Genomic DNA, 16842 nt, shown 5'->3' with positions numbered 1-16842 from the left:
GTCACATAATCCCCAGCGTGCCCTTGGTTTCTGTTCCACCAGGAGAGCTTCTCCATCAGCATAAGGCCCACGTACAGCCGTCCATAGCCACATTAACCACGTCCCCATCCCACAGCCACAGTAACCACGGCCCCATTCTATAGCCACGCGAACCATGTCCCAGCAGTGCTGATGCTGCTACTAGAAAGGAGTACACTCACTCCAGATCTATTCTCTATGTATTTTTTTGTGATCTCATCTCTTGAAAACTATAATAAAATGTGGTTTTGGTTTCTCTCTGCATTTTTTTTCTAGTGGGTAGAGTGGGATCTATGTGGATAGAAGTGTGTTGTAGCCTTCTAAATTCCATCCTGCAGGCTTCCTGATTCAGAGATCTCTCTGAGAGGAATGTGGAGATTGGTTTGTAGTTAAGTGATATAAAGAAAACTGTAGATACTATTTTGTAGAATTCAAAAGAGATCCAAAGACTGGGTTATTATGACAGAAGACAGGGAAGCATTGGTAATAAAGTGAAGTCTTAACCAGACCATTACTAGGGAGAGAAGAGAACTCCCCTTTGTAGACAACATGGTCCTTTGCAACTCTAGAGTAATGTAAAAGAAAATAATGTAATGTGATGAGTTGTTGTATCCATGATCCCCAGGCACCATTAGAGAACACGGCAACTATAAATATGTTATCACCACTGATTTTCCAGTTGTAAACCCATAGCCAAGACACTTCATTTACAAACACTTTTCTTCCTAAGCACATTTTGCAATCTTCCAGTTGCAGACAACTCACAAAATACTTTTATACCCCATACCACAATACCAGTCAGGGTTCAGTCAATAAAATAAAAACCAATCAGGCATTCTGATGAAGAAAATTTAATATAGGGAATTGCTTAAATAGTTATTAGAAGACTGGAAGGCAAAGAAAACCAAACCAATAACATAACAATCACAAGTGAAGTACAAAGATATCACACCAAGGTGGTATCCCACACTAAGGGATGTTAAAGGAAAGTTGAGTTTTAAGAACATACTCACTTTTGCAACCACTATTGAAAGTATAGAAGATGAACACGATGGAAAATAGAGCAGAGATTTCAAGAGCCTCATCCCAGTATCACAAAGCATAGAAGTGTGAGTTTGGAGCAGAGAGAAAATAGCTTCATAATAAGCTCATATGCCCAGCTGTATGGAATAGAGAGAGGGTATTGGAAGAAACATTATCAGTAATAATTGGAAAAACACATTGCCTATTGCTACTGTGGGCTTTTTGTATCTTTCACACCACCACCCCTTTGAGCTCTGATCTCTTTAGGATCTTCAGCATTTATCCATGAGCAGTTAGAACCTAAGACATAAAGGCCATTTTTGAAAGAAAGATCAGATTCAGATCAGTAGTTCTCAAAGTGGGCTGAACACTACCACCACCAGGATGTTTTTAAAAATCCTCATGCTCTGGCCATATCCCAGTCCAGTTATAGGGGAGAGCAAAATTATGAGTATGAGAAACAGAGTTTATTCTTGTATTATTATTTATTAATTATTGTATTATTTATTTGTATTACAACTAGAAACCTACTTTTGCCCACCCTTGTATATCAGAACTAGAGGCCCAGTGCACAGATTTGTGCACCAGTGGGGCCCCTCAGCCTAGCCTGTGCTCTCTCGCAATCCGGGACCCCTTGGGGGATGTCAGAAAGCCAGTTTTGGCCTGATCCCTGCAGGCCAGGCTGAGGGACCCCACCAGTGCACGAAGCCATGCACCAGGCCTCTAGTATGCAAATAAGATCTTTGGTTAATCTCTTCCCGCCCTCCTCCTCCCTACTTCCCTCTGAGATTCATCAGTCTGTTCCATGTTTCCATGCCTGTACATTGAGCGTTTGCACTCTGGTGGTCATTGCGTGTCACAGCTACCAGTTGAAAGGTCAGATGGTTGCTTAGGCTTTTATATATATAGATAACTGGTGATGAGACCCAGTTAGTAGTTTTAAGCTTCTCAGATAATTTCAATAAAAGCTAAGGTTGAAAACCAAAGGCAGGAATCTCACCCACACCTTCATAAACAGGATTGATAGATGATAAATTTGTATGGAATATACACAGAGCTTTAAAAAAGATGTAAATTTTACATATATGAAGAGTTGTTCATCATTCTGGCATGCCTGAGTCACCAATGTTAAACTACAGAAGTCTCCATTTAAATAATAAGATGCAATCAGGCAGTGATTATGATATACAAAGGTTTCCAGAATGCTTCCAAGTCCCTTTAAAGACATACCAAAACAAGCAATATTCAGATGTTAAGCAAGGAGAGGAATAAAAGCCATAAGAGCCACAAAAGTGAGGTGATAAAAGAGGTAGGATTTGCAGGTCTTGATGTTTAGTTTTTCTGCATTTTCCAGCCTGCACTTCAAATGGATGGCACAAATATTCAAATCAGATTATTTTGCTGAGGAGCTTCTTGCCATGAGGACCTGAAGTGTCAGGCAGAAGTAGATCTTGAAGTTCAATGGGACATTTGTCATGTGTCTGGAAGTTTATCTCTTTAAATGTCAAGACGGCAGAGGTGAGAGTTGTGGAGATCTGAAGCACAAACTCCCAAGTGGCTCAATGGAAGTGCCATTAGAAGGGGCCACTTCTACTTCGAACCCTTGATTTATGGACAAAATATTCTATAAATCAAAGAGACAGCACACTATGATTGTCAGTGACTTAGAGTGGATACTGCATCCTGTGGATTATATAGACAGCACTTCCTGTGTATTCAAAAGCCTGAACTAAACTTGGTCATTCTCTTTAAAACTAAACCTATTCTATATCTTCCCCTAAAATTTTTCTTAAACCCCCTCATGTTCCACACTCTCTTTATAATATGCTTTTTACTCCTTCCCACAGTCATGATAGGTGGTTTATATTTGTCACTTATATTTCCCCAATACTTACTCTTCAACCCCCTCTACTAGGATTGTTTCTGCCTCTACTCTTCTATTTAGAGGTAATAAGTGGAGCCCTCATGAATGTCAACAGAGGATCCATCTCACCAGGAAATGTCAATAATATTTTTCAGCCCTCATTTGGTTGGTCCTTTCAACAGAACCAAACTATTTAACCAAACTCTGCTTTTCTTTAGAAAGGACCTCTTTGCCTCAGCATCACTGTAAACACCAAGGGTCCATGACACCTACAAACTTGTTCAGGGGAAGAACATCACAGAAAGTTGCTTTCTGAGACAATTAAACATTCCTTGGGAGACACCTTGTCACTTTTAAGTCAAATCAAAGAACAAGTGTTCTTCTAGGAGGCAATAAATGTATCTCCCCCCTTTGATGCTTGTCACAGCATCAAACTTTTTCCATTTTTTTAATCTTTGCACCCCAGAGGATCTGAATTGTTTGGAGAGTGAAAAGACAGTAGAACAATTTACTTAATGAGGAGCTCTGAGAATTTGCCCCTTGAGATGCTGGAGAATTTAAATGTGTTCCTTTGTTCCTTTCTTTAATTCTCTGATCCCAGCCAAATATAAACTCAACTGAGCTTCAGCGACATCCTTCAGAGAGGGTCATCGTATTCCAGTGGAATGAAAAGGAAATGAGACAAAGTGGGTACTGGGATTTACCTGTGGAATAATTAGACTGTGATTATCCTGTATTATATAGTTTATGAAAATGAAGTGCCCATACTTTGAAGGTATTTTAGTTTCCACTGAAACCAGTCTTTTCCAGTATTTATTCTGTTTCCTTCTCTCTTCTTTTTGGTATCTAGAGATCTCAACAATAAGAATTGAGAATCTCCACCTCTTTTCTACTCTTTCCTATAATTGTAGGCTCTTCTTGATTTCCATGTTTAAAAATTTATTCACTGGAGATCTATTATGCCTGAGGTATTGTCTATGTTGTTCCTAATGTGGTTGGGTTTTTTTTATTTCCTACCTTTTGCAGCAGACTGGACTCACTGATAACAATAGTTTTATACTGATGTTATTGTTCTTTCACCTTAGTGTCCACAATACTATCTGTGAATAATATAATTATTTCTGATGCTTAGTACTCAGGAGAATTTTCTTTCCTCATTTTACCAATCTCTATAAATGTTCAGCAGAATATCAAGTGATTGAAGTTGACGTTGACTGCATTGGTCTGTTCATGAATTGAAAAAAAATATTTTAGTGCGTTAATGTAGAATATCCTGTTGCCTGCAGTTTTAGAATAACTGTTATTTATTGAATTAAGAAATTGCCATTAGTGTCTTCATTTAACCAGAGGAAACCAATTATATGATGAATGGGAAGATTTCTATTTTGTGTTATAGTTACTCTTTTGGTCTCAATCTTTATTATACGTCTAACATTTGTATGTTGAGCACTTACTATTTGTCAGGTACCTGAAAGGTCCTTGGAATGACAGTAGTGAGCAAATGACAGTGGTGATGAGGTAATCTATTCTTAATTTTTTTTATGAACCTCCATACTGTTTTCCACAGAGGCTACAACAGTTTTTGTTCCCACAAAGGTTCCCTTTTTTCCACATCATCTCAAAAACTTATTTCTTGACTGATTGATAATAGCCATTCTAACAGGAATGAGGTGGTATCTCCTTGTGGAATTTATTTACATTTCCCCTAGAGCTAGTGAAGTTGAGCATTTTTTCATATATCTGTTGGCTATCTGTATGTCTTCTGGGGAAAAGTGTTCAGGTTCTCTACTTATTTTTTAATTGAACTGTTTGTTTTCTTGTTTTTGATTTGTATGAGTTCTTTATATATTTTGGATATTATCACTTTATTGGAAGCTTTAGGATGATTTCATGTATAGACACTGAATATTTCTTAATAAAGCATATTAATTTTTTCATTTCATGCCACTAAATTTAATACAACACATCTCCACTTGAGAGCATGTACAAATGAGCTCATGCCCTCACACATGCTTTCCATTTTATTATGATGGTAGTGTGCTTCTGTTTCCCCCTATTATCTACGTAGTCAATGTGCATCTTCCTCTTCTTGGAAGAATCCACTTGGCAGGAAGTCTCTGAAATAGGAAGCCATAAGGATCTTCATTAATTAGAAGTGCTGTGTGGTGATAAAAAAAAAATAGACTTGTTGTGTTTATAATGATGACTGTCCAAGTTTAAGAGAAATACTAAAAATTATCACCATGCAAGACAGCTGTATTGTGATGTTAAGAACAGAAATTCACATTTATCACATGTCTAGTGTATATCACAGGAACTACACTAGAAAAATGATATGCATCATATCATTTAATCACACATCTGTCTTACAATGTAGGGATGATTTACTACTCCCATTGAGAAGGTGAAGTATCTGTAGCTGAAGGAGATTAAATAACTTCGTCAAGGTCATAGAGATATAACATGGTAGACCAAATTCTGTTCCAGGAAGTCTGACTCAGATCCTATTTTCCAAATCACAGCTCTATACTGTAATTTGGAAGAGTTACATATCAAAAATAACTGTGATGAAAGAATAGATTAATAATGATAATAATAGCTATAACTTAGAAAGATCTGACTGTGATTAAAGGCATTTTCATACCTCACAATGATGGTCATAGCAGTAATCACATTTTAGAAAGAAACACAGTAAGTCACAAAGAGAGTTAACTGTGACATCAATATAAAGCATCAGGTCACAAAATTAAGGTTGTTTGAGTTGAAAACACAGGTTTTATTTACTATTATGAAATGAAAATAGTGTGGAGATTAAGAAACACCTTAGATCTCTTTAGTTATTTTGAAAGGCTTGTATGAAAGAAGAAATTTGTTCATGTTCATAGATTTTAATAAGTGAATTAGAATCAGTGAGTTGAAGATAAAAGGAGAAAGATTTCTGCTAAATTAAAGAAAGTCTGAATAATTACACAATTTAAAATAAAATTGGGTAACCACTTAAATGGGTGAGTGACTGGAATTGGAATGACTATTAGATCATGACGGATGCCCACACAAAGATGGAAACTTAAGGTGATGACTAGCTAAGATGCCTTTTGGCTGTTTACTGAATGTTGGTTTTTCTCCTTCTTTAGAATACACACCAGCTGCATGGAAGCAGAAAACCACACAGAAGTGTCACAATTCCTGCTCCTGGGTCTCTCAGATGATCCGAACCTGCAGCCCCTCCTCCGTGGAGTGTTCCTGTCCATGTACCTGTTCACTGTGCTTGGAAACTTGCTCATCATTGTGGCCATCAGCTCTGACTCCCACCTGCACACCCCCATGTATTTCTTTCTCGCCAACCTGTCCTTTGTTGACATCTGTTTCACCTCCACCACGGTCCCAAAGATGCTGGTGAATGTCCAGGCACAGAGCAAAGACATCTCCTACATTGGGTGCCTCATTCAGGTGTATTTTTTTACAATATTTGTTGGAATAGATAACTTCCTCCTGACTGTGATGGCCTATGACCGGTATATGGCCATCTGCCACCCCCTGTACTACATGATCATCATGAACCCACGCTTCTGTGGCACTCTGGTTCTGATATCTTGGTTCATCATGTTCTGGGTCTCCCTGCTTCATATTCTACTGATGAGGTGGCTGACCTTCTGTGTAGGCACTGAAATTCCACATTTCTTTTGTGAACTGGCTCAGATCCTCAAGGTGGCCTGCTCTGACACCCTCATCAATAACATCGTCTTGTATATGTGGCTACTGCCCTCCTGGGTGTGTTTCCACTCACGGGAATTCTGTTTTCTTACTCTAGGATTGTCTCCTCCTTAATGAGAATATCCTCTGCAGGAGGGAAATATAAAGCATTTTCCACCTGTGGGTCTCACTTGGCCGTGGTCTCCTTGTTCTATGGGACAGGCCTGGGGGTCTACCTCAGTTCTGCTCTGACCCATTCGTCCCTACACAACTCAGTTGCCTCAGTCATGTACACTCTGGTCACCCCCATGCTGAACCCCTTCATCTACAGCCTGAGGAACAAGGATGTGAAGGGGGCCCTGAAAAGGCTCCTCAACCTAGCAGCATCTTGTCTGTGATAGAGCTCTGGCCTCAGAACTAAGTGTACATTGTGTGCCCAAAGGTAAATGTTGCAAATTAAAATATCTGGTTCTTTTTCACTTGTAAAAGACAGGTTTGTTTTGTTCTAGTTCCAAAACATGTGTGATTTTGCTTTTGTTTGTATTTGTATTAGTTTCTTCTTAACTACTCCCTCAAAAATTCCTTTCTTACTTTTCTTCCCTATATGCTGTCCACAATGTTTCATGTTTGATCAACATTCTTTCAGGTATTCTTAATATTTCTAATTATATGCCCTAGCTGGTTTAGCTCAGTGGATAGAGAGTTGGTCTGCAGACTGAAGGATCCCAGTGTTGATTCCGGTCAAGGGCATATGCCAAGGTTATGGGCTTGATCCCAGTAGGGGGCATGCAGGAGGCAGCCAATCAATGATTCTCATCATTGATGTTTCCATCTCTCTCTCCCTCCAGGAGAGAAATCAATAATATAGATATTTTTTAAAAAGAATTCTAAGTTTAAATTTAAAGCACTTATCATATCAAGTGCTGACTTAGTTTCCCAAAGAGTTGTCCTCATATGTTGCTGATCTTCATGTTAATTGGGTTGTATGCTTATTTTTCCAGATCAAATTATATGAAAACCATACAGTAATCAGCACAACATGCTTATGATATCAGGACTCTACTTGTATCTTCATATGGATGTCTTAATTTCATCTTAAAAACATTTCTTTTAGAGTTTCTCTCATTCACTTCACTTTTTAAAAGAAGAGACTGCAAGGAAGTTGGACTACAGCCTGGCAAGCTGACTTTGCTATCCTACCTTACATAGGAACTGTAATGTGGTTTTCAAGTTCAGAGTAGGAATCTAGATTTGAAAGATGGTTTCGTCAGATGCCCTATAGGAATTTACCGCCTGGAAAACTGAGAAGTGTCATTCTTTATTATCCTTCCTTCCATCCATCTTCCTTCATTTCCTTTTTATTTGACTTATATTTCCCATTATTGCAATTTTGAGACAGACCTCTAAGATCCCAAACCGTGTAATAATGAGTACAATACAATAAGAGTTGCTTTCTCATGTGATTTCATTTTATTCTGGAACTCTGTGGGGATGCCTCAGGAAGAAGAGTTACACTTATGTGGAACATGTTTGGAACTTGATTCTTTGGGAGTAGAATGTTGACAGAATTGAGTGTGCAAGGAAGCATGGAGCAGTACATGCTCTCAACATTTCCCCCACATTCCCTGAGGTCCTTTCACCATTTCCATTGCATGACTGGCAACATCCAGTACCAGCTGGAACCTACTTTGCCCCATATGTGGTAGCAGAACTGACAGGGAATTATGTCCTATCAGAGACAGCTCTTGATGGAGAGGTGTAGAGTATAGCATGTCTTTCATCCTTTATCTGGAATAATGCTGAGGTTTATGTTTTTTACCATTTACCGGAATTTCCCCTGGAGATGAAATCTCTGCTTATTCACAGTGGTAGGTGCCATATGCAAGCTTCATTTGATAATATGATATATTTTCTTTTGTGTATCAGTTCCCCTCTCTCTCATCTATGTTCCTGGCTCCTTCCAATAAAGTGTTTGCACATAAATCCTTGACTCAGCATCTGCTTTCAACACAGGGGATAATAATGTGATCAATTAAGATAATATCATGAAAGGAATTAGGGACTTTGGAGAAAAAACAGACACTAATTATTGGGGATACAGGAAGGACTGTAAAATTACTTAACAGCCATAATTTATTTTAGAGGAAAGACTTACTTGGTGAGACTTAAATTAATCTTGATTTAATTTAATCCAATGTGTATTTATTATCTACTTTACAAATTGAGGGAGGAACTAGAGAGATACAAATGATTGCACTGTGGAGTGATGAGCAAAAGAATGTTGGTGTATAACAGGTCCTGTTCAAACAAAAGTTTTTAACTCACACTGAGTAATTCCAGGAAAAACGCTTTAAAATATATGTTTTAATATTTTTATTGACGTATAGTTTACCTACATAAAATTCAATTGATGTTGTAAGTTCAATTATCTTAGTAAATTTATAGAGTTATGTAATCATTAACAAAATCCAGTTTTACAATCATTCATAACCTTAAAAATACCCTTTTACCCATTTAAAGTTAATTACCACTCTACTTTAGCCTTAGGAAAACGCTGATCACCTTCTGTCTTAATACATTTGTGTTTTCTAAATATTTTATATAAGGTAAATTGAATCATAAAATATGTAGCCTTTTGTATCTGGCTTCTTCTATTTGGTGTATTTTTTGGGTCATTCATGTAGAAGTATGTTTCAATATTTTATTTCTTTTATTGAAGAATAGGCTTCTATTGTATGTTTATATCTCATTTGGCTTATCCATTTACAATTGATGAACATTTAGATATTTGCAGTTTGGAGATATTAATAATGCTGCTGGGGACATTGTGCTAATACACATTTTCATTTGTCTTGGGTAGATACCTTGGAGTGCAATTACTGGGTCATACGGTAAATATATATTTAACTTTTTACGACGCTACCATGGTACCTTTTAAAGTGGCTACACCAGTTTAAATTCTCATGATGAATTCATGAAGCTTTCATATTTTCCACATCTTCACAATACCTAGAATGCATGAAAAACTGCTAATAGGAGAATATGCTTGAGCATTAAATAAAAATGAGAAGAAGGGTAACTTGCAGATATGTTTAGGTAACATTCAGGAGACATTCTAGAGTATGACAATAAGGAAGATGTATGGAGCTATGGCTGAGTTACTAGAAAGAGCTTAGATACATAGATGGACATCAGACCATTGAGGTCATTATAATTTTTTCATTTGTTTATACAACAAATGACATTTTTGCTTCTTTCCCAGCCCTAAGGACTTCTTCTCCATGCAAAGACTCTCTTGACTAGAGGTTGCTGTTTAGGTTAATTCTATCTGAACCTGAGAAAAATCAGAGTCTTCCATTCACTCCATTTTTATCTGGATTTTCCGTTTTTGGATTTTCCCGGTCATGGTAGATGAGTAGTTTTCATCCAGGAGTGGTTTTCTTTTAGGAAAATATAATGCACATTTGGGTATCAGTTGTGACCTTAAAACCCTCTACAGAAGCAGAAGCTATAGATTGTCCCACGGATCCTCCTCTTATTAGTGCACCTCATTCCCCTTCTCCCCCTATAACAGACTAATAAAAATTACGAAAGAGGTTTTCACAAAATTTATACAAAAAAAAGTTGATTCAAGCAAAAACAAAATAATCAAATATAAATAAATTGAAGCACATCCAAGCCAAAATCTGCATAGCAATGGATGCCTTCAACCAAATGTACAGGCAAACTTCAGAATAGGAGAAAATATTTATAAATCATATATCTTATGAGAGGTTAATGTCCAAAACATGTTAACAACTCACACAACTGGATAGCACAATCCAAACAATCTGATTGAAAACTGGGCAGAGGATTTGAAGAGACATTTTTCTGAAGATGACATACAGGTGGACAAGAGTTACATGAAAAGGTGATCGGGTCAAGGTGGGGGCAGAGTAGGTGCAAGGTACACTCACCCCCTCCCAGGAACAAACTGGAATTACAACTAAAATATAGAACAATAAACCTGAATAACCAACTGAAGAGTAGCTGCACAGACGTCTTATAACCAAGGATTTATGGAACAAGCTCCATTCAGACTGGGAAAAAAGAGTGGAGACGCGAAAATGGCGGTCCTAACACTCATGAGTAGAGGCTGAGGTCGGGAGGGAATTCTCAGCTGCAAAAGTTCCTGCTGAGGATCATGGGGATCTCAACCCCATGCCAGGCTCTGCAGCCCAGAGAGCCAGAGCCAGGAAGAGGTGCACACATAACATCTTGCTGTGAAAACCAGCGCCCGCATTTGGTTGGTCCTTTCAACAGAACCAAACTATTGAACAGCTCTGCTTCTCTTTCGAAAGGACCTCTTTGCCTCGGTGACACTGTGGACACCAAGTGATCCATGAGCCCTCAAAGGTTTTTCAAGGGAAGAACATCACAGGTAGTTGGTTTCTGACTTTGGTTCCTGAGGCCATTCAACGTCCCTTAGGAGACACCTCGTCACTTTTCAGTCAAATCAAAGGAAGGAGTGTTTCCCTTGGAGGAAATAACTTTATCTCCCAACTTTGGTGCTTATGCAGACACAGCATCAGAGAAAAGTTTTTCCTTTTTTTTTTATCTTTGTGCCCCATGGGATCTGAATTGTTTGGAGAGTGCAGACAATAGAACAATTTACTTAATGAGAAGCTATGAGAATTCAACCCTTGAGATGCTAGAAACTTTAAACATGTTCCCTTTGCCTCTTTCCTTAATTCCCCGATCACAGCCAAATAAAAACTCAATTGGGCTTCCCAGGGACAGACCTTGGAGAACAGAGCTTCAGTGATATTCTTCAGAGAAGGTCATTGAATTCCAGAGAGCGCTGGTGGGATGAGAAGGAAATGAGACAAAGTGGGTGCTGGGCTTTACCTCTGGAGTGCTTAGACTGGGACAGTCCTGTATTACACAGCTTACGACCATGAAGTCCCTGTACTTTGAAGGTACTTTAGTTCCCCCTGAAACCTGTCTTTTACAGTCTTTGTTCTCATTTCTTCTCCCTCTCATTGGAGTCCAGAACCTCTCCTCAATAAGAATTATTTTCCGAAAAATCTCCACCTCTTTTCTACCCTTTCCCATAACTGTAGGCTCTTCTTGATTTCCATGTTCAACAATTTATTCATTAACTACTCACCGGAGATCTACTATGCCTGAGGTATTGTCTATTTCGTTATTAATATGATTGGGTGTCTTTATTGCATTCCCTATTATTTTGCAGCAGACTTGACTTGCTGATAAAACTTAATAGTTCTATATTGTTGTTATTGTTGTTTCACCACAGTGTCCACAATATTATCTACAAATAATATAATTATTTCTGTCATTCAGCTTTCAGGCTAATTTCCTTGCCTCAATTTTCCACTCTCCTTAAATGTTCGGCAGAATATCAAATAATTGAATTTGGAATTGGCTGTATTGGTCTGTTTGTGAATTTAACAAAAATATTTTAGTGAGTTAATGTATAATATCATGTTATCTGCCGCTTTAAAACAACTGTTCTTTATTGAATTAAGAAATTGCCATTGGTTTCTTCATTTAACAAAAAGAAACCAATTATATGATGAGCTTGGAGATTTCTTTTTTGTGTTATAGTTGATGCTTTTGGTCCCAATCTGTATTATACATCAAACATTTGTATGTGTTGAGCATGTGCCAGGCACCTGATAAGTGCCTGGAATGACAATGATGAGCAAAAACAGTTACAACTTATAACCCACAAATGAACATAAAGTTACCAACATGAGAGGCACTTTCAAGAATAGTACAGGATGCTCCAAAGTGGGCCACACACACTCTGCCCTCCCTGACCCCAATTATCTGTTTGCTAGCTCACTGGTCTCTCAAATCCCTTCTGTTACCAAGCTCACCGACCCAAGTGCAACTGGAAATTCGGTTCTCTTAGTCCCAAATGCTTGTGCTTTTTGAATTTCTCCTCATTCACTATTATCCATCCTTCCTCTCATAGTTCAAGTATTCGTATTTTAGGGAAGCCTTTTCTACCCATCTCCACAGACTCAATGGATCCTCAGTAATATTTTTTCTGTCCTTATTTAATCTGCATCCTCTACACATTAGTAATAGTGGAACATCTTTATCATTGAAAATAGAAACATTTACTTTCTTTTTAAATTAAAAATATTGGGATAATATTGGTTAATAACAGTGCATAAGTTTTAGGTGTCAAACTTATAATGCATCATCTGTATATTATGTTGTGTGCTCACCACTCAATGTCTAGTTTCCATCCATCACCAAATATTTGACTCCATTTTACTTCCATTACCCCCCCCCCCCCAATCTCCTCCTCCTCTGGTAACCACCATACTGCTATCTATGAATATGAGTTTGATTTATTTGTTCATTTGTTGATTTCTGCTTTATATTCAACATATGAGTAAAGTCACATGGTTCTTGTCGATTTCCAACTGATTTATTTCACTTAGCAGGATGCTCTCAAGATCCATCCATGTTGGCACAAATGGCAGTATTTCATAGTATTAATGTCTGAGAAGTATATGCACCTCATGTTCTTTACCCAATCATCTGTTCCATGTCTTGGTTATTGTGAATAATGCTGCAATAAGCATAAAGATACATACATATTATCTTTATCAATAAATCTTTTTCAACTTTTTCAGTTGGATACTCTGAAAAGGAATTCCTGGGTGATAAGGTAACCTATTCTTGATAGTTTTTATAAATCTCTATACTGTTTTGCATAGAGGCTGCACCAGTTTTCCTTCCCACAAACCTTCACTTTTCTCCACATCGTCTCAAAAACTTATTTCTTTTCTTATTGATAACAGCCATTCTAACAGGTATGAGGTGGTATCACATTGGGGACTTTATTTGCATTTCCCTTATAACTAGTGCAGTTGAGCATTTTTTAATATATCTATTGGCTATCAGTATGTCTTCTTGGGAAAATTATCTGTTCAGGTCCGCAGCCCATTTTTTAATTAAACTGTTTGTTTGTTGTTGTTCAGTTGTATGAGTTCTTATATACTTTGAATATTAGCCCTTTTATCAGAGGTATTATTTGCAAATATCTTCTCCCACTAGACTAATTGCCTTTTTATTTTCAAATCTTAAATTTGTCTTTCAATTTTTAGGATAATTTCATTTATAGACACTTTGAATAATTTTAAATAAAGCCTATTTTTTTAAGTTTATGCCACTGATTATAATGCAACACGTCTCCACTTGAGAGCATTTAAACATGCACACTTGTCCTCACACGTGCTTTCTATTTTATTAAAATGGTAGTGTGCTTCTGTTCTCCTCTAGTATCAATGTAGTCTATATGTATCTTCCTCTTCTTGGAAGATTCTACGTGGCATGAAGTCTCTGAAAGAGGAAGCCATAAGGATCTTCATTAATTAGAAGCGCTGCATGGCAGTAAAAAATAAAGGTAACAAACCAGTTAAGTTTATGATGATGACTGCCAAAGCTTAAGAGAAATACTAATACTGATCACCATGCGAGACAGATTTATTGCGATGTTAAGAACTGAAATTCCCTTTTGTCACATGTTCACTTTGTCACAGAAACTACAATAGAAAAATTATATGCATCATCTCACTTAATTATTCACCCATCTTACATGGCAGGGAATATTTACTACTCCCCTGGTGTAAGTGAGGTATATGCAGGTAAGAGGGATTAAATAACTTTGTCACACATATGTAACATGGTAGACTAAGTTCTATTCCAGGAAATCTACCTCAAGATCCAACTTTCTAAATAACAGCTCTATACTGTATTTAGAAAGAGTTATATATTAAAAACAATTGTAATGAAAGAATAAATTAAAATGATAACAATTACTGTATTTAGTGAGAACATACTAAAATAAAGGCATTTTGAACCACACAAAGTGGTAAGAGTAGTAACCATATTTTTAGAAAGAAATGCAATAAGACACATAGAGGGTTAACTATGACATCAATATAAAGCATCAGGTCACACAGAATTAAGTATGTTTGAGTTGAAAATACATGTTTTAGTTCCCAATATGAAATGAAAGAAACATGGAGATTAGCAAAGAAAAGGCCTTAAATGTCTTTATGTATTTGAAAGGTTCATATTAAAGAAGAAATTGGTTAATGTCCTTAAATTCAGATAAGTGAATTAGAACCAGTGTTAGAGCATAAAAAGAGAGAGAAAGTTTCTGTTAACTTAGTGAAAGTCTGTATAATTACTACAATTTAAAATAAATTTGGGGCCCTAAATGGGTTGGCTCAGTGGATAGAGCGTCGGCCTGCGGACTGAAGGATCCCAGGTTTAATTCCAGTCAAGGGTATGTACCTTGGCTGCAGGCACATCCCCAGTAGGGCATGTGCAGGAGGTAGCTGATCGATGTTTCTCTCTCATGGATGTTTCTAACCCTCTACCCCTCTCCCTTACACTCTGTGAAAAATCAATAAAATATATATTAAAAAAATAAAATAAAATTGGGTTACCACTTAAATGAGTGAATCATTGTCATTGGAATGACTACTAGATCATGAATGATGTCCACACAAAGGTGGAATCATAAGTTGATGACTCCCTTAGATGCCTTTTGGCTGTTTACTGAATGTTGCTTTTGCCTCCTTCTTCATAAGATAAACCAGCTGCATGGAAGCAGAAAACCACACAGAAGTGTCACAATTCCTGCTCCTGGGTTTCTCAGATGACCCTAAACTGCAGCCCCTCCTCTGTGGAGTGTTCCTGTGCATGTACCTGTTCACTGTGCTTGGAAACCTGCTCATCATTGTGGCCATCAGCTCTGACTCCCACCTCCACACCCCCATGTATTTCTTTCTCGCCAACCTGTCCTTTGTTGACATCTGTTTCACCTCCACCACGGTCCCAAAGATGCTGGTGAATGTCCAGGCACAGAGCAAAAACATCTCCTACATTGGGTGCCTCATTCAGGTGTATTTTTTTATGATTTTTGGTGGAATGGACAACTTCATTCTGACTGTGATGGCCTATGACCGGTATGTGGCCATCTGCCACCCCCTGTACTACACAGTCGTCATGAACCCACGCTTCTGTGGCATTCTGGTTCTGATATCTTGGTTCATCATTTTCTGGGTCTCTCTGCTTCATACTCTTCTAATAAGGCGACTGACCTTCTGTGTCGGCACTGAAATCCCACATTTCTTCTGTGAACTTGCTGAGATTCTCAAGGTGGCCTGCTCTGACACCCTCATCAATAACATCATCTTGTATGTGTCTGCTGTCTTCCTGGGAGTACTTCCTCTCACAGGGATTCTGTTTTCTTACTCTAAGATCGTCTCCTCTTTAATGAGAATATCCTCTGCAGGAGGGAAATATAAAGCATTTTCCACCTGTGGGTCTCACCTGGCCGTGGTCTCCTTGTTCTATGGGACAAGCCTGGGGGTCTATCTCAGTTCTGCTCTGACCCATTCTTCCCTACACAACACAGTTGCCTCGGTCATGTACACTGTGGTCACCCCCATGCTAAACCCCTTCATCTACAGCCTGAGGAACAAGGATGTGAAGGGGGCCCTGAGAAGTCTCCTCAACCTACCAGCATCTTGTCTGTGATAGAGCTCTGGCCTCAGAAGAACTAAATGTACATTGTGTGCCCAAAGGTAAATGTTGCAAATGTAAATATCTGGCTCTTTTTCACTTGTAAAAGACAGGTTTGTTTTATTCTAGTTCCAAAACATGTGTGATTTTGCTTTTGTTTGTATTTGTATTAGTTTCTTCTTAGCTACTCCCTGAAAAATTCCTTTTTTACTTTTCTTCCCTCTATGCTGTCCACAATGTTTCATGTTTCATCCACATTCTTTCAGCTATTCTTCAGATTTCTAATTTTATGCCCCAGCAGGTTTAGCTCAGTGGATAGAGCATCAGCGTGCAGACTGAAGAATCCCAGGGTTGAACCCGGTCAAAGGCATATGCCCAGGCTGTTGGCTTGCTACCAGGAGGGGGCATGCAGGAGGCAGCAAATCAATGATTCTCTCCCATCATTGATGTTTCCATCTCTCTCTCCCTCGCCCTTCCACTCTCTGAAATCAATAAAATGTATATTTTTAAAAAATAATTCTAAGTTTAAATGTAAAGCACTTATCTTATCAAGTGCTGACTTAGTTTCCCAAAAAGTTGTCCTCATATGTTGCTGATCTTCATCTTATTCGGGATGTATGCTTATTTTTCCAGATCAAATTATATGAAAACCATACAGTAATCAGCACAACATGCTTTTGATATCA

The 16842-nt window shown here is 38.0% G+C and overlaps 1 protein-coding gene and 1 pseudogene across 1 annotated transcript; both read left to right on the top strand.

Moving 5' to 3' along the window:
• The first annotated feature begins 6055 nt into the window (after window positions 1-6055).
• On the top strand, window positions 6056-6996 carry LOC102436249 (annotated as a pseudogene).
• An 8236-nt stretch (window positions 6997-15232) lies between these two features.
• On the top strand, window positions 15233-16171 carry LOC102435939 (olfactory receptor 7D4-like). The gene has a single exon (XM_006108467.1). The coding sequence runs from the start codon at window positions 15233-15235 to the stop codon at window positions 16169-16171; it is 939 nt and encodes a 312-aa protein (XP_006108529.1).
• Window positions 16172-16842: the final 671 nt, after the last annotated feature.

This window comes from Myotis lucifugus, unplaced genomic scaffold (genome assembly GCF_000147115.1).
Source record: "Myotis lucifugus unplaced genomic scaffold, Myoluc2.0 scaffold_2386, whole genome shotgun sequence".
Lineage (NCBI taxonomy): Eukaryota > Metazoa > Chordata > Mammalia > Chiroptera > Vespertilionidae > Myotis > Myotis lucifugus.
The sequence above is the reverse complement of the archived record's forward strand: the minus strand, read 5'-3'. Positions and strand labels throughout refer to the sequence as shown.

Excerpts from the sequence above, each read along its gene's own strand:
- LOC102435939 (XM_006108467.1), top strand. The coding sequence starts at position 15,233 with ATGGAAGCAGAAAACCACACAGAAGTGTCACAATTCCTGCTCCTGGGT.